The following is a 25059-nucleotide window of genomic DNA, read 5'->3' on the forward strand; positions in this document are numbered from 1 at the left end:
AAAAGAACTGCAGTAGCTATGGTACAGCCAGGATTCTTAATATCCTTAATTATCTGAAAGAAAATACCAGTATCTCCACAGCAAGAAATAAGCATCTTCAATAAAAGACAAGAGCTCCATCACCTAAGGACACCAGCAAGATGGCTAGATGGGAGTGGGAGGACTTATATAGGGAATGTTCTTGCAGTTTTCTCTTTTTTGTCATTGTCCAATTACCTGAAGGTAACTGCATAGAACCCATGGTTGAAAACTAAATATCCTGTGCCTTGTGCTGTACAACTCAGAAATACATTTTTCAAAGTAGCAGAACTTTCACTTACTCTGAATCAATAATCTTTTGCTTGAGAGTTATTAATGCTGCAACATATTCATTCAAATTCTGAAATAAAAATAAAAACAGTATGCTAAAAACAGTTTAAAATAGAAGACAAATTATTGCACAATTCTAGAACCAATACACTGGTTCTACACCAGGACATATTACTGTACCTACAAAAACCTATATAGTGTGGAACCACATCCAGATTTTGCTAAATTGACAACTTAGCCCCTGTATTTGTCCAGCTCTGACAAAATAAAGCAAGAAATATTGATCTCATACTTTTTTGATGGTCAAAGAGTTGATTTTGGGAAAAATAAAAAATCATGGGGTGCATAAATTACCAGTACTGATGAGAGCTGTAACACTGTTATTCAAAAAGCCTCTATACTTAATGCAGATGATTTAATAGGAAAGAAAAAAAATTCTGTGTTCTTTATAACAGATGATAATCAATAGAATACATGTTATTTTATTTTCACTAAAGAGCACAAAATGGAGAACTCGATGACAGGATGACCAGGAGAAAGACTCTAAAAACAAAGGTCTACTGTTCTCATAAAATATTGAAATCCTTGTAAGGTTCCCCAATGTGCATGCGCAGAGTGTGCTGCGCTTTCTGAATGGCCAGGCGGTGGAGGAAGGGGGCCGAACTTCTGGGGGATTTTGCTGCTGTGGGGACGGGTACCAGTGCTATCCCCCACCCACCCGAAAAGTGCCAGGCAGAGAGGGGGAAGAAGCAAACAAGTGGCACTCCAATTTAAAGCATTTTGAAACCAAAAACTTAGATTAGACTTACCAGTAGAGGTATTTTAATGAATCTTCGAGGACAGCTTACTTGGGGAGATGACTGGCTTCGCCCTCTATAGGAAACACAAATCAGAAACACTTTAAAAAGGCCCCTCCCCTCCCTCGCACCTCAGTTGTATTGAAGATAGAGACAAAACCTCCAACCACGTGCACAAGCGAAGAAGCCACGCCAAAACACAAAAAACATCTAGGACACAAAAATGACTCCTACCAAACTGAAAAAAATAAAGGGTGGCAATCTGGACTCTGGATGCTGTCCTGGAAGATTCATGGAAGTACTGTTAATGGTAAATCTAACAGGGGTTCTCCCCACTTCATCTTCAATGACAGCTTACTTAGAGAGGATAAGCAAGATTCAATACCTTAGGGAGTGACTTGTAGAACTTTCTTTCCGTAGGAGAGGTCTTGGCTGAAGAGCATCCAAACTCTATTGTGCTTGCTCAAGGCATGCGAAGAAGACCAAACTGCTGCTTGGATATTTCTACCCATGATGCTCCTACCCACTCTGCTCATGTAGTGGCTAAGGACCTAGCAGAGTGAGCTCTGATCTTTGTAGGAGGGGCCTGATTGGAAAATTTGTAAACCTAGAGAATCGTGTCTCTAATCCATTTAACAATGGAACTTCTGGATGCTTTAGCACCTTTTCTGGGACCGCTAAACAAAATCAAAAGCCCTGAATTCTCTAGCCCCCTAGGGGCTCAAAAAAGGGTTCCCTGGTAAAAGCATTAAAAACTAGGGATAAGTCCCAAGGGGCCACCTGTTTGGTTAACCTCAGAGTAAACCTGGCCCTTGCCAAAAGTAATCTCTTGATCAAGGGGTTCTCAGCAAGTCTCATATCCAAGAAAAACTGACAGGGCAGCAACCTGCACCTTCAGGCTACCAATCCATAAAACTCTGTCCATGTCACTTTGAAGAAAATCCAGACAGCAAAGAAGAGGAAAGTAATCACTACCCCGCTTTCTCTTCCTGGACCTAAGTCTTCCAAATCTTCCTAGAACAAATCCTAATGACTAACTTATGGCTACCAAGCATAGTGTCAATTACCCTATTCGAACAGCCCCTCACAGCTGCAGGACATGCCGTTCAGCATCCAGGCTGTCAATCGGTAAATCTCAGGGTCTGGATGGTAAGTCTGCCCCCCGCAGGAGTTGATCTCTTCCATCTGGAAGTGTCCAGGGAGGGGCCGCCAACATTGCTTTCAAGACTGAGAACCAACTCCTCCTGGGCCACCAAGGAGCTCTGTCCAACTCAGGATCTGTTGAGACAGAGATAACAGACTGTCTAAGCGGGTGCCCCCGTTTATTCAGATATGCCACAACCGTGGAGTTGTCTGTGAAGATTAAAACCTATTTTGCCTGGATCCTGGGTTCCAATTCCAGTGATGCATTTATTACTGCAAAAGCTCTCTGTAATTTGATGACTGATCGGCTTCCTCTGGCTGCCAAACTCTTTGAATACGCCAGTTTTCTGAGTGGGCACCCCAACACCAGAGACTGGTGACGGTGGTAATCTTGATGGGTGAGACCAAAACCCATGGTTTTCCAGTCTCTTAAATGTTTTGGTTGCTCCCACCAAGACAGATCAAGAGAATCTCCAAATGCAAGTGGAATTAACTGAATTAGGATACTCCTTTTGCAATTCCATGACCTGAGGAGAAACGTCAGAAGGATCTTGGAGTGCAACTGAGCCCCTGGAACTCCTGGGATAGCTGCTGTCATTAACCCCAATGACTGCATAGTAGAGCTGGGCGATTTTCTCAAAGTTGCCCACCCCATTAATTTGTTAAGATCTTTTTGCAAGGTTTCCACATCCTGCGGAGAAGTTATTGCCCTGCCTAGCTTAGTATTGTCCGCAAATACAGAGATTAAACTGTTTACCCCATCCTCGTCGTTTATGAACAAAATAAATAGGTTTGGTCCCAGCACAGAACCCTGGGGGACCCCACTACCCACCTCTGACCATTCCGAGTACTCCCCATTTATCACCACCCTCTGAACTCGCCCTTGTAGCCAGTTTTCAATCCATGTACTCACCCTATGGTCCACCCTTTGTGTGCTCTTGGCAAGGGCTGTAGGAGTAAAGAGTGCTACACTCTTGGCCTGGTCTCTAATAAAGAACCACTTTTTACCTTGGCTTTAACCAGACTTAAAATCTGGCTTGCCCTGAGGGCTAAGGTTTTTTTTATACTGAAATCTGTTACGTTTTTGTAAGTAATTTTTTACCCTTATCTGAGGAATGCGTCAAAACTGTCTCTAAGTTAGAGCCAAACAAAAGTTTTCTTTACCAAAGGGATACCGCACATCTTATTATCCAAGGACTTAAGCCAGATAGCATGTCTAGCCAAAAATGACAAGAGCAGAGGTTCTGGCGACAGACTTAACTGAATCAGCTGCAGCGTCAGCCAAAAAAGGTCACTGATTTTGCTACCATCAAGAGAGATTCTCTAATTTCTTCCACTGGGGTGTCAAAGGATAGTAGTTGGTCCAGCCTTTGGCTCCAGACATCCAAGCTCCTGATCCAGGCCCGGATTGGCTATAGGGCAAACCGGGCACTTGCCCGGTGGCCCGGTGCCGCCAGGCTGCAAGTCCTTGAGGGGCCCAAGGCTCGAGCTTGCGCCACCCAACCAGCCTCTCCGTGGCTGCCCGGCTGCCAATTAAGCTCAGCCATCAGCGCTGGGAGGAGGAGCTAGATGAGACGGCTTTGGCCTCTCCGCGGCCACCCGTATAGGTCAGCCATCAGTGCCGGGGGGAGGAGCCAAAGCAGACACCTTCTAGTCGGTCTTCTGTCGAGAGTGCCGGATAACAGAAAATGTGAGTTCAGCACCCCCTGTAACCTGGATAGGAGGAGAAGTGGGGGCAGCTGCATAAAGAAGAATACATTTTTTCCATCTTCCTCCTGCAGTATGCCTGCGAGAGGTAGAGGAGAAGCAGGCATTCTGAGACTGCAGGAGGAAGATGGAGAGAATGATTCTTCTATATGCAGCCACCCCCACTGCTCCTCCTATCCTGCTTTTCCCCCCTGGGCTCTGCTGCTCCCCCCATGCTCTCTACATCAGACCCATGCTCTCCACCTCCCCCCATATACTCTCCGCCACCCCCCATGCTCTCCACCTCCCCACATCTCCCCCATGCTCTCTGCCACCCCTGTGCTCTCCACCTCCCCCCTGCTCTCCGCCTCCCCTGTGCTCTTCGCCACCCCCCATGCTCTCCACTTCCCCCCTGTGCTCTCCACCTTCCCCCATGCTCTCCGCTGCCCCCCTGTGCTCTCCCCTTCCTCCCTGTGTTCTCTGCCTCTCCCCTGTGCTCTCTCCCCACCCCATGTTCAAGGTTCTTCCCTGTGCTCTCCAACCCCTCATGCTCTTTCCTGGTCCCACCTCACCTCCCCCCCACACCTCTGATGGGTTCCCTCCTCCCCTCTCTCTGGCGATCTGTCAGGGTGGAGAGTGGGGAAGGAGCCGGTTAACATGTCATGGGCTGCTCAATCCAAAATGCCCGGGCCTATTTTTTGTCCAGGTCCGGGCCTTTCCTCATCACACATGTGGAGGCCAACGCAGGACCAAGGGCAAAAGTAGAGTCCCAGGCTTTGCACAGCAGGGATTCAGCTTTTCTGTCCATGTAATCCATAGTGACTGCTGAGTCCTCAAAAGAGAGACCTGAATTCTTAGAGATCTGGGAGAGCCACTCTAGACCTCTAGAAAGAAAAAAAAAAAAAAAAAAAAATACTTTTCAAGTTCTTTCTATTCATTAAAGTGGTTGTAAAGGCAGAAGGTTTTTTATCTTAATGCATTCTATGCATTAAGACAAAAATCCTTCTGTGTGCAGCTCCCTCCTCAGCCCCCCTAACACTTACCTGAGGTCCCTCTGTCCAGCAATGTCCACAAGTGTCTCATTCGTCCGAGGTTCTACCTCCTGATTGGCTGAGACACAGCAGCGGCACCATTGGCTGCCACTGCTGTCAAAGTCAGTTAGCCAATCAGGAGAGAAAGGGGGCAGGGCCAGGTTGGGGCTCCGTGTCTGAATGGACACAGGGAGCGGTGACTTAGCTCGGGTGCCCCCATAGCAAGCTGCTTGCTGTGGGGGCAGTCGATAGGAAAGATGGGCCAGGATCATAGAAGAGGGGCCTGAGAAGAGGAGGATCTGGGCTGCTCTGTACAAATGCACTGCACGTTTGTTATTTTTATAGGGAAAAAAAATACTTTACAGTCACTTTAAGGATCATCTCACGCAAGGACTGGAGGAAAGGTCCTATGCTTACGGCTCTGAAACCCCCTGTACATTTTGCCCTGAACAGATTGAGGAGCCTGCGCAAACCTCTTCTGTTCAGAAGTGTATATAGCCTTTAAGAGCTTGTCGATAGCTGCACTATCAACCTCATCAGACTCCAAGGAGGAGGAAGCTCCTTCAGATGCTCAGGCTGAATTCTCACCCTCTTCCAGGTCAGAGACTGCCTGTGAACTCAGTCTCTAATTCCAGAGGAGGAAGGGACCTAGCAGTGACTAAAGACTCCTTTTCAATAGTAACAGCTTGGGAGGTGGAAGGGCCTGTCCCTGCAAACCTAAAAATAGAGGACTGAAAGGAAGAGACCATCACCTTTATAGAGAACATAAAATCCTTTAAACACGCCGCAGACTCAGAATCTACTACCTGTGAAACACAGCTATCACACAGTAGTTTTCAACAACTGTCTGGCAACCTAGGCCTGCAATTCCCATAATTGTTCTTTATGGGCTTGTCTGTCTAGAAAGGAAAATGAAAAAAAAATGATTTACAGTCTGAACATTACCAATGAAATGACTTGTCACCCTCACCGAAAGAGAAAAAGAGGCACATACCTTGAAAGCAGGATTGGAGGTGGCAGCAGCAGTTGAGCCTACCTGAAAAGGCGCTCCATCTTCTCCAAGGGTGTAATTGGCATTCATCTCGATAAGTACCCTTCTTCCACCAGGCAGCCGCACAACTGCTGCCTGCGGAACTTGTTCCACCGCTGAGACCAAGGGAACGACTAGTAGCAAGGCCCAGCCCCACTAGCGAGGGTCTCACAGCGGCGGTAGCCCTGCACAGTCTGTACAGGCTTCTGAGAAAACGAATCCTCGCGCCCAGAAAAGAGTCACATCAATACCGGTTTCAGCACCATCTTGCCGTGTCACCGTAAGTGCGTCAGTGGACGTCATCGTGGTACAACCGAAGTACAAGAAGAGCACTCAAAGATAACATGTTCTGAAATTACGCCGCCATGTTAGGACTCCCGGAACATGCTTCTCGGGCTGCACCAACATGACGCATTCCAGAACCTTAATCGAATGGCGGGCTGCAGCAGTTGCCTTTTCAATCTAAAAGATACAGCATCATAAAGGAGAAACCTTCTAGAATAAAGCATACAGACCCCAGGCACACCCGGTCCGAGCACCTAGAAGGGGGTCCGGTAACCACAGCCACCAGAACAAACATTGCGGTGTGTACTCCTGGAGAGTTCTGGAAACACAAAACAACTAAGGGGCCTTTTAAAGTCTGATTTGTGTTTCCTGTAGAGGGTGGAACCAATCATCTCTCCAAGTAAGCCGTCCTGGAAGATGAAGTAGGAAAACTAAATATATTTCAGCTCATCAGTCCTCAGAAGTGGCAAATGCATTATTTTTTTTTTTTCAGTACAAAAAAATAGCTGGAGGAAAAAAGTCATCTGGAATGCATAAAAGTTGTTTATACTTTACAGATAACTTTATCTGAGTTTAGAAAAGCTAAATGCGCGAGCGCCAGTTTAAATGAGGTCCCACTGTCTCGTAATGCATCTATGAATGGGCAAGAGAGATCCTGTCATTCATCGGTGAGCCTCCAATAACAGAGCACATTGCATTGTAGACTAATAAGAGTACCGAGGCCATACTACAAGAATGCAAGAAAATGCAATTGGAATTCCAGAACCAAGTGTATGGAAACATTTCAGATCTTAGTCCCCAGCATTTATTTGCATGAGTGGACATGGGAAGCATTGGCCACTTGGTATTATATGCATGAAGATTCAATGAGATTATTGTAAGGTGTTGTCCCTAGTTTTTGGTCTATGTACAAATCATGCCTGATCTGGGAGAGGAGGAGTGGCATGCAGTTTTTGCTACAAATTTGTAAACAACTTTTCATCTATTCAGAAGGGAGATGGCTTAGGAGACACAATCCATTAGTACGAGAGTTCTTCAAAAAGTTTCCGCACTTTTTTTTAAAGGCGTTGTAAAGGCAGAAGGTTTTTTTTTATCTTACTGCAGTCTATACATTAGGATAAAAAGCCTTCTGTGTGCAGCAGCACCCCTCATACTTACCTGAGCCCTATCTCCATCCAGCAATGTCCACAAGTCCCTCGGCCGTTCTGGACTCTCCTCCTGATTGGCTGAGACACAGCAGCGGCACCATTGGATCCCGCAGCTGTCAAGCAAAGTCAGTTAGCCAATCAGGAGAGAGAGAGGGGGATACATAGTTAGTCAGGTTGAAAAAAAAGACACAAGTCCACCCAGTTCAACCTTAAAAACAATAAATAAAATAAAAAAATACCGTACAATCCAATATACCCAATTTTATACCTTCAGTTAATCCAGAGGAAGGCAAAAACCCCAGCAGAGCATGCTCCAATTTGCTACAGCAGGGGAAAAAATTCCTTCCTGATCCCCCAAGAGGCAAGGGGTGGGGCCGAACGACAGCTCGGCTCGGGTGCCCCCATAGCAAGCTGCTTGCTGTGGGGGCACTCGATAGGAGGGAGGGGCCAGGAAAGCCGAAGAGGGACCCGAGAAGAGGAGATAGAGGATCCAGGCAAATCTACTGCACAGAGCAGGTAAGTATAACATGTTTTTTTATTTTATTTTTTTAACCCGACTTAACTATTATATATGTAAAAGTGCAATAACTTTTTGAAGACTCCATGTATTTCTGTCAGAATATCATTACCATTGGTAATGCAGGGAGATAATTTAGAAAGTACCATAGCAACGTAATAAGAAAAGTCTTATAATACTAATACTCATAATAAAATCCATCAGGACCCGGGCACTTGCCAAAAGAGACCACTTTCAGATTCCTTGAATTATTTTCTAGTATTATTAGAATTTTCTAGAATTTTAGTTTTCACAGTAAGAAATTGCATATTTATTGGTATTTGAAGGTTACACAGGGGTCAATCCACTAACGTTTACCGCATGTGATAACACGGTCATGCGACTTATTTGCATAAATTATCTCATGTGGTAAAAAAAAAAAAAAAAAAAAAAGCACACGATTATGCGGTATTTACAGAAAAATTAAAAATTTCCAGGTAAATAATCACCAAAATACCATGCGGTAAGCTCTTTAGCCCAATTCACAAACAGAACACAGAGTACAAAAACGTGATATTTATCACCACGGTGTTGCTGTCCGGTATTTGTCAAAAACAGTGTGGGCGCGCGCCCCCCCTCAATAGCTGGTTGCTAAGGAGCAGGCCGAGAAGCTTCCTTAACAGATGACTTATCAGCTGAATCTAAAGAAAACATGCCGGCAATTCAAAATTATAAACAAAAAAAAAAAAAAAGCGTAGGGTCCCTCAAAATCCATACCAGACCCTTATCTGAGCTTGCAACCCGGCAGAGCAGGAAAGGGAGGGGGATGAGCGAGCGCGCCCCCCTCCCCCGGAACCATACCAGGCCACATGCCCTCAGCATGGGGAAATAAAAACAAACACACACAGTTTAGGACAATTCCATATATATATATATATATATATATATATATATATATATATATAAAAAAAAAGTCCCATGAAGTAGATCCAACGTCAATCACAACGCCCGCCGCACAAGAAAAAGAAGTAAAGAAATCCTCTAACCCCGATGAAGGCTCCCGCTAACTGCCTGCTACTCCGCCTCACAGTTCTTAAATAGCTAAGGGAAGGAGTCACCCTGTGACGTCACCAGGTGGCCCTACCCTGTGTGATGTCGCCACCCCAGCATGCTCCTGGCCGGTGAAGTCACAAGGGGCGAGGCCACCCATATTAACCCCATAGTGCAATAATTGTGAAGTGGACAGAAAATGATAAAATGGTTTTTAAACTTTTTTACAAATAAATATTTAAAAAGTGTGGTGTGCATTTGTTTTCAGCCTAGGGCTGGGCGATTTTCTTAAAAAAAAAAAAAAAAAAAAATCTGCGATTCTTTAAAAAAAAAAAAAAAAAACCCTAGATTCACGATTCGAATCGAGTTTTTATTTTTTTGTGGACACCGCGCCGGTCCTGAGGAGCTGGGGGCAGGACTTTTTAGGCGAGGCCGAAGCCGCGGCCTCACCTAAAAACTCCTGCCCCGCAGCTCCCCAGGACCAGCGCGTTGGGAAAAAAAAAAAAAAAAAAAAAAAAAGGATTTGCTTAAATTTTGAATCAATTTGACCTCTCAACTCGATTCAAGATTTAAATCGATTTTTTCCCCAGCCCTAATTCAGCCCTCTTTACTCCGATACACCTAACTAAAATCTTGTGGAACCAGTTGCCTTCAGAAGTCACTTAATTAGTAAATAGAATCCATCTGTGTGTAATTTAATCTCAGTACAAATGCAGCTGTTCTGTAAAGCCCTCAGAGGTTTGTTAGAGAAACATAGTGAACAAACATCATGAAGGCCCAGGAACACACCAGACAGGTCAGTGATAAAGTTGTGGAGAAGTTTAAAGCAGAGTTAGGTTATAAAAAAATATCCCAAGCTTTGAACATCTCACAGAGCACTGTTCTATCCACCATCACCAGAAAAAGTATGGCACAACTGCAAACCTACTAAGACATGACTGTCCACCTAAACTGACAGGCCTGGCAAGAAGAGCATTAATCAGAGAAGCAGCCAGGAGGCCCATGGTAACTATGGAGGAGCTGCAGAGGATACACAGCTCAGGTAGGAGAATCTGTCCACAGGACAACTATTAGTTGTGCACTCAACAAATCTGGCCTTGGAAGAGGCAAGAAGAAAGCTATTGTTGAAAGAAAGCCAAAGAAGTCCTGTTTACAGTTTGCAAGAAGCCATGTGGGGGACACAGCAAACACGTGGAAGAAGGTGCTCTGGCAAAATAAGACCAAAATTGAACTTTTTGGCCTAAAAGGCCAAAGTGCTATGTGTGGCGGAAAACTAACACTGCACATCACCCTGAACACTTCATCCCCATCGTGAAACACGGTGGTGGCAGCATCATGTTGCAGGGATGTTTTTCTTCAGCAGGGACAGGGAAGCTGGTCAGAGTTGATGGGAAGATGTATGGAGTCAAATACAGGGCAATCTTAGAAGAAAACCTGACTGAGCTTGAGCTATTTTTCAAAGAAGAATGGGCAAAAATGTCACTCTCTAGATGTGCAAAGCTGGTAGAGACATCACTAAAAAAGACTTGCAGCTGTCATTGCAGCAAAAGGTGGTATTGACTCAGGGGGGCTGAATAAAAATGCACGCCACACTTTTCACATATTGATTTGTAAAAAAAAAAAAAATTAAAACCATTTATCATTTTCCTTCCATATCACCTCTGTGTGCCTCTTTGTGTTGGTCTATCACATAAAATTCCAATGGAATACATTTACGTTTTTGGTTGTAACATGACAAAATTAGGAAAATTTAAAAGGGGTATGAACACTTTTTCAAGGCACTGTAACTACAGCTTAAATATGTTTTGGTAAATACCTGAAAAAATAAAAAATAACAACATTGTGCCTGTGTCCAAAATACATACGCACTGACACCGCGCCGGTCCTGAGGAGCTGTGGGCAGGAGTTTTTAATTGAGGCCGCGGCTTCGGCCTAGTCCGCGAGGCTGGACGCCGCAGACTAGGCCAAAGCCGCGGCCTTGCCTAAACTCCTAAAAAAAAAAAAAAAAACAAACACTCGATTCGAATTGTGAATCAAATATATATATATATATATATATATATATATATATATATATATATATATATATATTTATTAGAGCTGCACGATTAATCGTGAAGAATCGTTATCACGATCTTGAAAAAAGTATTTCCCGATTCTTTCTATGCAGAGAATTTTCTCTGCTCTGCTAAAACCGACAGCCGTCAAATGAAAGGAAAAAAAAAAAAAAACGTGCAGTCTGCCAAGAATCACAACATTCTTTAGCTGTGGAACTTAAGTAGAAACATTGTAACAATTTGCCCTTTAGATCAAAGGAATATACTTTGGTGTGAAAACGAGGGAAGTTTAACCACTTAAACACTAAACCTTTTTCTGACATTTGTTGGTTTCAAGTTAAAATCATTGTTTTTGCTAGAAAATTACTTAGAACCCCCAAACACTATATATATATATATATATATATATATATATATATATATATATATATATATATATATATATATATATATATATATATATATATATATATATATATATATATATATATATATTATATTATATTATATATATATATATTTATATTATACCCACACCCTGGCAGAACTTAATGATTCAGTGGCCATTTTTCAGAGAATATGAATGATAACACAAAAACTTTTCTTTCACTCATGGTTAGTGTTTGGCTGATGCCATTTATTAACAATCAACTGTGTTTACTCTTTTTAAATCATAATGGCAACAGAAACTACCTAAATGACCCTGATCAAAAGTTTACATACCCCAGTTCATAATACCGTGTATCGCCCCTTTAACATCAATGACAGCTTGAAGTCTTTTGTGGTATTTGTGGATGAGGATCTTCATCTTCTCAGATGGTAAAGCTGCCCATTCCTCTTGGCAAAAAGCCTCCAGTTCCTGTAAACTCTTGGGCTGTCTTACATGAACTGCACGTTTGAGATCTCCCCAGAGTGGCTCAATGATGTTGAGGTCAGGAGACTGAGATGGCCACTCCAGAAGCTTCACTTTATTTTGCTGTAGCCAATGATAGGTCGACTTGGCCTTGTGTTTTGGATCATTGTCATGTTGGAATGTCCAAGTATGTCCAATGCGTAGCTTCCTGGCTGATGAATGCAAATGTTCCTCCAGTATTTTTTGATAACATACTGCATTCATCTTGCCATAAATTTTGACCAAATTTCCTCTCCCCTTTTGTAGCTCACACATCCCCAAAACATCTGCGAACCACCTCCGTGTTTCACAGTAGAAATGGTGTACCTTTCATCATAGGCCTTGTTGACTCCTCTCCAAATGTAGAGTTTATGGTTGTGGCCAAAAAGCTCAATTTTGGTCTCATCACTCCAAATGACTTTGTGCCAGAAGGTTTGAGGCTTGTGCTGTTTGGCGTATTGTAAGCGGAATACTTTGTGGCATTTGCATAGTAATGGCTTTCTTCTGGCGACTCGACCATGCAGTCCATCTTTCTTCAAGTGCCTCCTTATTGTGCATCTTGAAACAGACACACCACATGTTTTCTTTCAAATCAAATAGACATTTATTGAGAGAACAGCAGATAAACAAAAAAAAAACAAACAAAAAAAAAAACAGTACTATACATACATTTGTCTACACATAGTTAAAGTGCACCTTCAAGACAAAGACATATCCTTGTTATCTAGATCTCTCCGAGCTATGCTTTGTGAGATACAACGAAAGGGTACCCCTCCTACACGTAGGGTTGCATAGCAATCAGATGGAGCTGCGACCTGAGCAGAAAACAAAAAGGGGGGGGGGGGGGTGAAACCAGTAAACCTTTCCCTATGCTGAAGACCTCCATGGGTGGTAAACCCTCTGGGCGCCATGCTCCCTCCTATCTCCATCATCGTCCTCTTACAGTAACAGACGATCTATAATCAGATCAACCGGAGCCAGACCCGGAACCTCCAGCCATCATGCCCAAATCTTTTCACACTTCCTCTATGTTGCTATATGTATTTCTCAAATCTGATAGCGTCGCCCATGCGATTCCGCCATTCCCTCACCGTGGGGGGGGTTCCTCCGACTTCCAGTGTCGGAGAATAAGTTACCTGGCCTGGAAAAGAGCCCTGGCTATTTCCATGCTAGTGGGATCCTCCTCTGGGATAGTGTCAATTATTCCCATCAAGCATAGTAAAATGTAAAAAGACTGAATTTAAAATTTTTTTTTTTTTTTTTATATTTTGTTATAAAAATTTTAACCAGTTGCTGACCGCCTCACGACGATATACGTCGGCAGAATGGCACGGGCAGGTAGAATCATGTACCTGTACGTGATCTGCCTCCCGCGGGCGGGAGGTCTGATCGGACCCGTCCCCCCCCGGTGCCCGAGGCGGTCGGCTTCTGTCCGGGAGCGATTAGACGTGAGGGGGAGGTCATCCATTCGTGGCCCCCCCTCGCGATCGCTCCCAGCCAATGAGAATCTTCCTCTGCCTCTGTATAGTAAACAGAGGCAGAGGAAGTGATGTCATCGCTCCTCGGCTTGGTATTTTCTGTTCCGGCGCCGAGGAGAGAACACATCCGAGTGAGTGTAAAACACACACACACACACAGTAGAACACGCCAGGCATACATTACACCCCCCTTTACCCCCCCTGATCACCCCCCCCCCCATCCCACTGACACCAAGCAGGTTTTTTTTTTTCCCGATTACTGCATTGGTGTCAGTTTGTGACAGTTAGTGTGGTAGGGCAGTTAGTATTAGCCCCCTTTAGGTCTAGGGTACCCCCCTAACCCCACCTAATAAAGTTTTAACCCCTTGATCACCCCCCGTTGCCAGTGTCACTAAGCAATCGTTTTTCTGATCGCTGTATTAGTTAGTTACGGAGGTAAATATATTAGGTACGCGGCTAGGCTCCCAAAAAGTCCCACACATGTGGTATCCCCGTACTCAGGAGAAGCAGCTGAATGTATTTTGGGGTGCAATTCCACATATGCCCATGGCCTGTGTGAGCAATATATCATTTAGTGACAACTGTTTGAATAATGACAAAAAAAAAAAAATTTACAATCACTTGGGACAAAAAAAAATAATATTCAATGGGCTCAACATGCCTCTCAACAATTTCCTTGGGGTGTCTACTTTCCAAAATGGAGTCATTTGGGGGGGGGGTTTGTATTGCCCTGCCATTTTAGCACCTCAAGAAATGACAGGCAGTCATAAATTAAAGGCTGTGTAAATTCCAGAAAACGTACCCTAGTTTGAAGGCGCTATAACTTTTACGCAAACCAATAAATATACACTTATTGACATTTTTTTTTTACCAAAGACATGTGGCTGAATACATTTTGGCCTAAATGTATGACTAAAATTGAGTTTATTGGATTTTTTTTATAACAAAAAGTAGAAAATATCACTTTTTTTTCAAAATTTTCGGTCTTTTTCCGTTTATAGCACACAAAATAAAAACAGCAGAGGTGATCAAATACCATCAAAAGAAAGCTCTATTTGTGGGAAGAAAAGGACGCAAATTTCGTTTGGGTACAGCATTGCATGACCGCGCAATTAGCAGTTAAAGCGACGCAGTGCCAAATTGTAAAAAGTGCTCTGGTCAGGAAGGGGGTAAATCCTTCCGGGGCTGAAGTGGTTAAAAGCAAGTAATTTTCCTCCTTCATTGATGTACGCTGATGAGGCGGCACTGATGGGCACCGATAGGTGGCAATAATGGGCACTGATGGGCGGCAATAATGGGCAATGATGGGCGGCAATAATGGGCAATGATGGGCGGCAATAATGGGCAATGATGGGCGGCATTGATAGGTGGCACTGGTGGGCACTGTCAGGTGGCAATGGCAGGTGGCACCGATGAGGCATAATTGCCTCTTGCTCTTCGGGACTGATGTCCCTTGCAGATGAGCCGGTGATCAGCTTTTTTTTTCTCCTCACGCTGTCAGCGTGAGGAGAAAAACGATTACCGAGCTTTTGTTTACATCATGTGATCAGCTGTCATTGGCTGATAGCTGATCACATGGTAAGGGGCTGGGACCGCCCCCTTACTTGGATCAGTGATCACCGGAGTCTCAGTGACTGGTGATCACGGCGCACACAGGGGAGGCCGTCAAATGAAGGCCTCCCGGAAATTCAGGTCCGCGCTGTGGCCATCATTCGGCTATAGCACGGATGCCATTGGAATTCCATCCTCCCCCGGGGCCTAGGAGTTGGGGAACATACCGGTCGCCACCTGAAGCTCCTCTAGTGTCAGAGGGGCATCCAGTTGTTGTCGAGCTGTGTCTGACAGGGTAGGTAGCTCTATCCCTTCAAGATAATCCTGCAGGGGAGCCATCAGTATAATTCTGCCGGTATAGATCAGAGTAGTATGAACTAAGAGTCGTCATAATAGTATCCGGGGAGTTAGTAAGTCTGCCATCTGGTGTTCGCAGAGCACCAATGGACAGCGATGTTTGTTGAGCTCGGGAGATTTTTGCTAATAGGCGACCGGTATGCTCACCTTCCTCATAGAAGGCCAGTTTGCTGAAGAAGCGTTTACGCTCAGCTATGGAAAAGGTGATTCGGCTCAGGGCATTCTGGGCAAATACCTAAGAATCCCTATGTTCTTCAGTGGGGTCAGCAACAAACTTGACCTCCAGATCAAGTATCAACTTCTCTACCCCCTCCCTATGTGCACTCGACTGTCTTTTAAATGCATGGATTTCTGTAATGAGCAGCCCTCTCAGGAATGCCTTGAATGTCTCCCAGGTCATTCCTGCATCTGGGTGTCCCTCCTGGTCTCCCCAAAAATCAGCAATTTTTTGAGTTATCTGGGCCGGGGTCGGCAAAAGGTTAAGCCAAAAGGCATTCAGCTTCCAGGGGGCTCTAAGCAGTGATGGTGGAGGGCAGACTTCCAAGCCCAGGATCAGTGGGGCGTGATCCAAAATTCCTCTTATTGCATACGTTATCTCCATCACTGATCGTACTGCCGCGTCTGTGCACAGGCACAGGTCGATACGCGACAATGACATGTTTTGAAAAACATGAGAACTGACATTTCCCAGGGTTCCTACTCCTCCGCAGGTCCACCCAGCCCACCTCCTCTGCCAGTTTCCTCAGGGCCGTGCTACATGCGCCTCGCCCCGACGAAACTGGGGGGGTGCTTGTCCAGCTGAGGATCCAGGTAGTAATTAAAGTCACCCAAGATATACAGAGGTACCTCCGGGTGGCACAGCTGAAAGTCCAGGCCGGGAGATATTTTCTCAGTGATGTGGAGACCATTGTGCGCTTTAGAGGGTCACCAAGCCCCCTCACATTCCAGGACATCACATTTAGTACATTTAACCCTCCTGCCATGGTAGACATAGAGCAGTGCATTTAAAGTATATCACATTCCAATTCAGTGTACACCCCCCCCCCCTCCATGTCCCATAGAGGGTAATTTGCAAAGGGGATAATGAGCATAAAGTCTGATCATGTAGGTGCTGTAGACTCTGCACCGTACTGTAGCAACATTTCAAAGCTTTAACCTCTGAGCGCAACTGCACTCTAACTTCAGCATGTACAATCCCTTGGGTGGCGGCCTTAAAAAAGACCGCAAGCAGGTGAAATAATGCCCTGGGCACTACCATGACTCCCAGGGTCTACAGGATTAAACACTGGGTAAGGGATTGAACAGTGGGTAAAGCACTAGGACAACAGGTCCCTTCCCCCATTGGCATCACAACTACCAGTCGGGGGGTCTCTGTAGGTGAATCGTGACTCATTAATCACATGCTAAACATTTGTTTGCATCGCACACTATCTCCGTGGGGGGACCGAGAGCAAAAAAAAAAAAAAAAAGGAAAAAAAATCAACTCTTGTTCCCAGCAGGAATAGAAATTGTTGCTGAACAGGGTGTTCAGGGGGCAGTCCTCCAACTGGGGACCATCCTCAAAACGTAAAAGCCTGTCTCACTAAGTGACCTGGTGTAGGTCAGTCCTCGTCAGCTGCCTCCCTCCGGACCGGAAGAAAGGCATTTTCATTTGTATCCAGCCAGGCCGACGCATCTGCAGCATGTTCAAAAAAAGTGTGCCTGGCCTCTCGCAGTAATGCAGAGGTGTGCAGGGTATAGCATGGCATAAGGCGCCTGTAACTTCTGCAGCCGTTTATTGACTTCTGTGAATCGGGCCCGTCTTTTCTGCACATCAGAGGAAAAGTCAGGGTAGAAGGAGACATGTGCTCCATTAAACTTTATATTTTGTTTTTCTCTGGCCAACCTCAGAATAATCTCTCTGTCTCTAATGAAACATTCGAGTCAGGATAGGACGTGGGGGATGCCCTGGGAGAAGGGGCCGCATGGGAACCCTATGAGCCCTCTCCACAGCATAGAGGGATGTGAATGCCTCCTTCCCAAATATTTCCAGCAGCTATCTCTCAACAAAATCAGTGGGGTCTCTACCCTCCGTCTTTTCAGGCAGACCAACTATTCTTACATTGTTTCGTCTCATTCTGTTCTCGAGGTCGACGTGTTAATCAACTGCTGCAACCATTCTAGTATTATGCTGTCAATCTCTCATCAGAGGTGGGAGCTTATCCTCCATGTCACTGATCCTGCTTTCTGCAGCCTAGGTTCTCTCTCTGATTTTTTGTAGGTCTTGCCTTATTAAAGAGACTACCTTCTTCAGACCACCAAAGCATTCTTGTAAGGTGTTAACTGAGGTAGTACATTTATGCACAGCTCTCAGGATCTCTGCAAGGGTGGGCTGAGCAATGTCCTCAACCTGACTGTCCTCTTCCTGCTCCCCTGTCTGCTCTGCCATGAGGTTTGCATCTGTGTGCTCTGGATAGCCTTCCTCCATATTCCCCTGTGCAGGGAGTTCCCCCTCAGCTTCTCCCCCTCCCCGGCCGGCTCAGCAATAGTAAGGGATGCTGCCAGTTTCTGGGCATAAAATCGAATGTCTTTATGGAGGATGTCACTGCTGGCACTTAGGGGTTTTGGGAGGTTTACTCACAGTGTCTTTAGCTTTCTCTGTGCTGCGCTGTCCACGTTGCTGAGGTCCCGCAGGTGCCTCTTCCTTGCTCTTTCCTCTAAGAACCATCATGGAATCTTTCAGCCCAAACACCACAGCGAGTTCCCCTCAAGTTCCAGAGTCGGTCTATGGCCGTGAGATAGTGTGATGTTGCCGGGAACAGGGTTAGTTCAGGGTAACAGGCGGGAGCTCTGTGAGGAAGCTGTTTCTCACATGCCGATCAAGGCCACGCCCCACACCACATGTTTTCAGAGTTTTGTATTTCACCTGAAGTTATTTGTTGGTTTTTCTCGGTATCCCGAACAATTTTTCTGGCAGTTGTAGCTGAAATGTAAGTTGGTCTACCTGACCGTGGTTTGGTTTCAACAGAACCTGTCATTTTCCACTTCTTGATTAGAGTCTGAACACTGCTGATTGGCATTCTCAATTCCTTGGATATCTTTTTATATCCCTTTCCTGTTTTATACAGTTCAACTACCTTTTCCCGCAGATCCTTTGACAATTCATAGTTACATAGTAGGTGAGGTCGAAAAAAGACACAAGTCAACCTATGTGTGATTATATGTCAGTATTACATTGTATATCCCTGTATGTTGCGGTCGTTCAGGTGCTTATCTAATAGTTTTGCTTTCCCCATGACTCAGAATCCAGAAACGTCAGTGCAGCACTGGATGAAAGATGCAAGGGTCTGTCAGGAGTCCAATAACTCATTGACCTTTTATACACACACTAAGTACAAGCAAACAGATCACAGGTGAGGGCGGTTACCTTTAATAGCCATTCAAACCCCTTTGTGTCAACTTGTGTGTATGTTATCAGGCCGAAATCACTAGGGTTTGTAAACGCTTGATTAGGGTCATTTGGGTATTTTCTGTTGCAATTATGATTTAAAAAGAGTAAACACAGTTGATTGATAATAAATGGCTTCAGCCAAACATTAACCATGAGTAAAAGAAATGTTTTTGTGTTATCATTCATATTCTCTGAAAAATGGCCAAGAAATCATAAATTCTGCCAGGGTGTGTAAACTTATGAATATTATATATATTTATATTAAAAAAACTGTAGCTCAGTACACCATCCACACATGTCTGTAAGTGCCTGAGAACATGTGAATGTGAGGGGAGCAATGCCTCATGGGACAGGTAGTCCTGGGCAGGAGAAGAAAGTGATTCTAAAGACAGAAATGTTATACCTAATGCATTCTATGCAAACTACCTGCCCATGACAAGGAAGTCTATCTTGCATAATATTATATATTACAGTCCTGTCTGATAATCTGCAAAACAGTTTTCTAGGTCTTTTATTTCTTTAAATATAAATGTTGATCTTGGAGTCTGATGATATGTAGTAGATGAAAAGAACTGTTAGTTGCAGCCCTACTTGCAAGTTTTTCATTTCCAGAAATAATTTCATATTAATGTGCTTTGACATTGAATTTGCTAGAAAAATAGGATTTTTATAACAGCTTACCTGTAAAATCCTTTTCTTGAAGTACATCACGGGACACGGAGCACCATAGTAATTACTATGCGAGTTATAGGCCACCTTCAGCTGATGGACACTGGCACACCCTAAACAGGAAGTTGCCTCCCTATATAACCCCTCCCATTACCGGGAGTACCTGAGTTTTTGTAGCAAAGCAATATACATACGTTCCAAATGAAGGGAGGGACCTCTGTGTCCTGTGATGTACTTCAAGAAAAAGGATTTTACAGGTAAGCTGTTATAAATACCCTATTTTCTTTATCGTACATCACGGGACACAGAGCACCATAGTAATTACTATGTGGGATGTCCCAAAGCAATGCTATCTGAGGGGAGGGAGACACAAACATACAGGGCGAACAGACCTGAGGACCTATACTGCTGCCTGCAGCACACTGCACCCAAAGGCGGCATCCGCATGCCTTTTTTACATCCACCTGATAGAATCTAGTGAATGTATGGACCGAAGATCAAGTTACGACCTTGCAAGTTCGAGTCATGGAGGCTTTGGTGATGCATTGCCCATGAAGCACTTACTGCTCTGGTAGAGCATGCTTTAACTCGAAAAGGCGGAATCCTAATTTTCAAACTATAAGCCTGACTAATAACCTGCCTAATCTACTCAAAAAAATAGTAGGATTGCAACGCTGCCTGCCCCTTCCTGGGCCCTACTGGCAGCACAAACAAAGCATCAGTCTTCTGTAGCTGAGCAGTTGCTTTCGGATAGACTTTAACCGCTCTCACTACATCGAGAGAGTGTAATAATCCTCCTTCTGCAGAACAGAGTTCTGGAAAAAAAGTTAGGGAAACATCTTTGGTTCCTATGAAAACTAGATACTACCTTAGGTAAAAAAGAAAAGGATGGGTAAGGACGCAGCACCACCTTATCATTAAGAATGATTAAGTATGGCTCTTTACAAGAAAAAAAGCTGCCAACTCTGGAACTCTTTTTGCGGAAGTTACCAGTACCAAGAACACCAAATTCCCTGTCACAAGTATCAAGGGTGCTTACAAAACCAGCTTTGAAAAGGGCGCAACAGCGCTGTTTCTGTGAATCGACACACCAGGACCTATTGCCAAGAGGGTCAAACCGGTGCAAATGGCTAACGCATTTCGGGGGAGCACGCCTTTCTTCAGAGCCATTGCCCGCTTAGGCTCTGAAGAAAGGGGTGCTCCCCCGAAATGCGTTAGCCATTTGCACCGGTTTGACCCTCTTGGCAATAGGTCCTGGTGTGTCGATTCACAGAAACAGCACTGTTGCGCCCTTTTCAAAGCTGGTTTTGTAAGCTCGTTTGTGAGTATAATTTTTGCTGTTTTTATGCTGCATTAAAGTTTATCAGTGGTAATGCACTAGGTTGGTGCACCCTCCTTTTCTGTTTTTTTCTAGCTTGAATACCCATTGTTCAAAGGAGGGCTGCAAGACATTAGGCATTACCTTTTTAGGCGGTCGCACCACACATTCGGTTCATGGACACCTGAGCGCAGGAGAGATTTTTACTGTGTTTACAAGTATCAAGGGGACATGGCGCAAGGGCTCAAAAAGGCTGACCTTGTAAAGCCAACACAACCATACTCAAATCCCACAAGCACAAGGACGACCTAACTGGTGGATTTATACGTGTTACCCCTTGTATAAAGGCCCGGACCAAGTATGCAAAGCAAGTGGCTGAGATTTGACCCTTGATAGTACTCACGGCTAACTTCAATTCTGCTCCTAATTATAGGAAGGCAAGAACTCTACTTATGACATACTTCCGAGGATGCTAGCTTTTGGTTTCACACCAAGAAACGTAGGCTTTCTTATAGTAAATGGTCCTAGAGGCCGGCTACCTTGCATTAATCAGGGCAGTTACTACTGAACCTGAAAGCTCCCTACTCCTTAGAATGTGGGTTTCAATAGCCAAACCGAAACATTTAGCACTTGTAAGGCAGGATGGAACACCGGGCCCCTGCAAAAGCAGGCCTGGGCGAGATGGAATAGACCATCTACCTGTTCCAAGCAGACAAAATACTGTATTGCACCAATCTTGAAACTGGACATAGGGACCTGCTTCAAATGAAGACAACATCTTCCCTAGCAACCTCAAAGGCAAATGGAAGAACCCTTCCTTGCTTTGACCACCTGGACCAGCTTTCTTATAGCATTGATTTTGCCTGGGGCAAAAATAATTCTTACTGATCGCAAGGATGATTTCTCTAGGTTGAGATTCCAGCCCAGGTGTTTCAGATAACTGGCTGTACTGGACACCCTTGGTTTAACTGTGCCACCGACAGACGACCTGCTGTTGTATATCCAGGTATGCTATTACCGCTATACCCTGGCCTCTTAGTCTTGCTAGTACTGGGGCCAGAACCTTTGTAAATACCCGGGGAGCGGTGGCTAAACCGAAGGGCAAGGCCATGAACTGAAAGTGGTGCTGCACCACCGCAAAAAACAGAAATTTCTGATGAGCTGGGAAAATTGGCACATGTAGATATGCATCTTTCATGTCTATTGATGCTAGAACTTCTCCTCCCTGTAGGGTGGATACAACTGACTGGATTGACTCCATGCGACAAGAGCAGATGGTTAGGAAGCAATTTGGATCTTTAAGATCTAAAATGGGTCTGTCATCTCCAATCGGTTTCAGTACCGTGAAGAGATTTTGAATAAAACCAGGGCTCGAGGGCTTCCAAATCTCCCAAGCCCCCTCTGCCCTTCCCGGGTAAGGGGCGGTGGGGCCCATGCAGTACCCGGCTTGGTCTGCCAGCGGGCCTCGAAGCGATCTAATGCCAGACATAAAGGCTTACTTTTCATAGGGTCTTTGAGGAGTAGCCTAGAGCTACCACAAAGATGACTGATCCGTCAAGGATCTCTTCTTGCCAAGCCCCTAGAAAAAAAAAAAAAAAAAAAAAAAAACAAAAACAACCACCACACAGAAGTCCCCCCCCCCTCCTTGATCGAGCGGGGGCGCCCCCTCATAAGGAGGTCTTGGCACTGTTTTTGTAGGCCTCTCCCCTCAGGTAGTTCCGTAGTTTTATGCAAATAAACACATAGGTAAATAATTCCAAAAGAAAGCAAGTACATACGTATACAGTAATGTATGCAGCATGTATCAAAGCAATATGCCTCTATGGAAGCGTGCGTTCATGGAAGCGCGGTCCATACAAATATGCTTTTAGGCAAAATATGATAAGTGCAGGCTGTACAGTCGCATTAATGTAGCACGTGCCATGGAACAAGCATCTTTGCAAAGTAAGCATGCATTTACGAAACGTGAAATATGTATCTATGCAGACATGCATTTCCTATGCGAACATGAGGAATCATGTATATTTAAGTAAACATGTATTAACATGCCTCATTATGCTACTTTTAGGTGATCAAGCCTCTCTGAGTGATCAAACATCCTTGTGTAATCAAGCATCCCTGTGCGCTTAAGCAGCCTTGTGGTATCAAGCACCTTATGCGATCAAACATCCTTGTGCGATCCAGCATCTTGTGCGATCCAGCATCTTGTGCGATCAAGCACCCTTGTGTGACCAAGCACCCTTGTGTGACCAAGCATCATATGCGATTACGTAAACACCAAGCATATCCATCCAAACATGCATTTTTATGATCATGTTATGCGATCACATGTTTTTAAGTGATCACTGCTGATCCCTTGTATAATGGACCGATGTGGGGAAGGGAGATCTATCGCGTTTCTTTCCACTGCTGGAGGAGGATTTGATTAAGCAGCTAACCTCTATAGTAACCCTTTTTTTTAACCAAAGCTGAGGACAAATGTCTTCAGTAACAAACAGGGGCTGGCACTGCTGCTCCCTGCTTTGTCTGGTGAGGAAGGCACTATGGAAGCATGACTAGGGTCCTCAGAGCCTAATGGGGATGCCTTTGGAGCCTTTTTTGCGGGGGTGAAACCACCTTTTTAGAAGGCATAGTGCAAAGCAACAATCAGAGGTAATAAAAACCAAGCGCATCCACTGCTGAGCCATAGTCCAGCAATAAATGCTGCTAATAATGGTCAGCCTGAAGCTATATGCCTATATGCCACCCAAGCCATTGCTGTGTCTCCTCCATCAGTCAGATGTTTTCCTGACTAAAGTTTAAGGACTGAGCCGCCCTGCGCTGCCGTGTGAGAAAACATGTGGACGCCAACTCATGTACCGGCCTTGCGCCAAGTCACGCCTCTCATTCCGCCCCTGGAACGCCCCTAATAATTTCAAATGATATTCCCGCTCGTGTGCATAGCGCCGCTCGAGATCTTGGCAGTGGGGAGAGAGGCGGTCGAAAGGAAGCCATCCAAGCCCAGGAGGAAAAAACCTCAGAGGGAGGAAGCCAGACCGCCCGCTGCCTGAGTGCTGGTCTATGCAGGGGGAAACAAACAGCCGCTGCTGCCATGGGGAGACCCCAGCAATCCCCCTGCCTTTCATCCATAGTGGCTGCGACCGTCCTGGGAGGTATGCAAAGTTTCTTTTTTGCAGACACAAGGCGTATACAGATAGGCATGGCTACTGTGAAGATGACCTTTGGGTAAGCTCACTACACCATCTAGTGGCGATTCTTAGGCATAACAAGAAAAACATTTTTTGCTCTATGAAGTATCCTTAAGTGAACCAAGTTCCTTAGGACCTTCACTTACCTTATCCCCACCGCAGGATTCTGCTGAATAAATCGGACAGACCCAATTTTCACCCATCACAGCGGGCTAAGGCAAAAGACCTACAGGGACCAGGTTCCTTAAAAAGGGGTTCCACTCCCCTGGACCTGTATAGCACCCTGCCAGAAAGGCGTTGGTATTTTGATAAATAACCAAAGAACTGGGTCCCAGGGTCCAGCCCTCCAAGACAGGCATTACAGGCAAAACCTTACTCCAGTGGCGCTCTTCATAATACATCTTTAACGGTGACCAACACCTTAGACACTGGCGAAAAAACTGATGTACTCCCGGTAATGGGAGGGGTTATATAGGGAGGCAACTTCCTGTTTAGGGTGTGCCAGTGTCCATCACCTGAAGGTGGCCAATAACCCACATAGTAATTACTATGGTGCTCTGTGTCACGTGATGTACGATAAAGAAATAGGATTTCTTTAACCGCTTTCCGAGCAGCCACTGTCATTATACTGCGGCGAATTGGCTCGGCTGGACGAAACGGCCGCTTTAAGAGCACTAGCAGTGTGCCCCCGGCTTGTCGCTGGAGCCGATGCGCGTGGCCAGCAGCCGCGATGTCCACCGGCCACCCACGATCGCTCCACAGAGAGCCAGAACGAGGATCTGTCAATGTAAATAAACAGATCTCTGTTCTGACGGGAGTAGAGAGAGATCATCTGTTCCTAGTGATCAGAAACAGCGATCTCTCTCTACTCCCACTCAGTACACTCCCCCCACAGTTAGAAACACCTCCTTAGGGAACACTTAACCCCTTGATCGCCCCCTAGTGTTAACCGCTTCCCTGCCAATGTAATTTATACAGTAGTCAGTGGCTATTTTTAGCATTGATCGCTGTATAAATGTCACTGGTCCCAAAAAAAAAGTGTCAAAAGTGTCCGGTCTACCGCAATGTAGCAGTGCCGCTAAAAATCGCTAATCACTGCCATTACTAGTAAAAAAAAAAAATTATAATAAACATGCCATAAATA

The 25059-nt window shown here is 45.0% G+C and overlaps 1 protein-coding gene across 5 annotated transcripts in view; it reads right to left on the reverse strand.

Moving 5' to 3' along the window:
* ICE1 (interactor of little elongation complex ELL subunit 1) overlaps window positions 1–25059 on the reverse strand; it is a 467878-nt gene that overhangs the window by 397665 nt on the left and 45154 nt on the right. For 4 of the 5 annotated variants that reach the window (XM_073630759.1, XM_073630758.1, XM_073630757.1 and 1 more), the window contains one exon: window positions 321–379. The exons of the other annotated variant lie outside the window; for it this stretch is intronic. In XM_073630759.1, coding sequence (XP_073486860.1) covers window positions 321–379 — 59 coding nt within the window. The remainder of the gene's footprint in view (window positions 1–320; window positions 380–25059) is intronic. 5 annotated transcript variants of the gene reach the window in all.

This window comes from Aquarana catesbeiana, linkage group LG05, assembly GCF_042186555.1.
Source record: "Aquarana catesbeiana isolate 2022-GZ linkage group LG05, ASM4218655v1, whole genome shotgun sequence".
NCBI classification, from domain to species: Eukaryota; Metazoa; Chordata; class Amphibia; order Anura; family Ranidae; genus Aquarana; species Aquarana catesbeiana.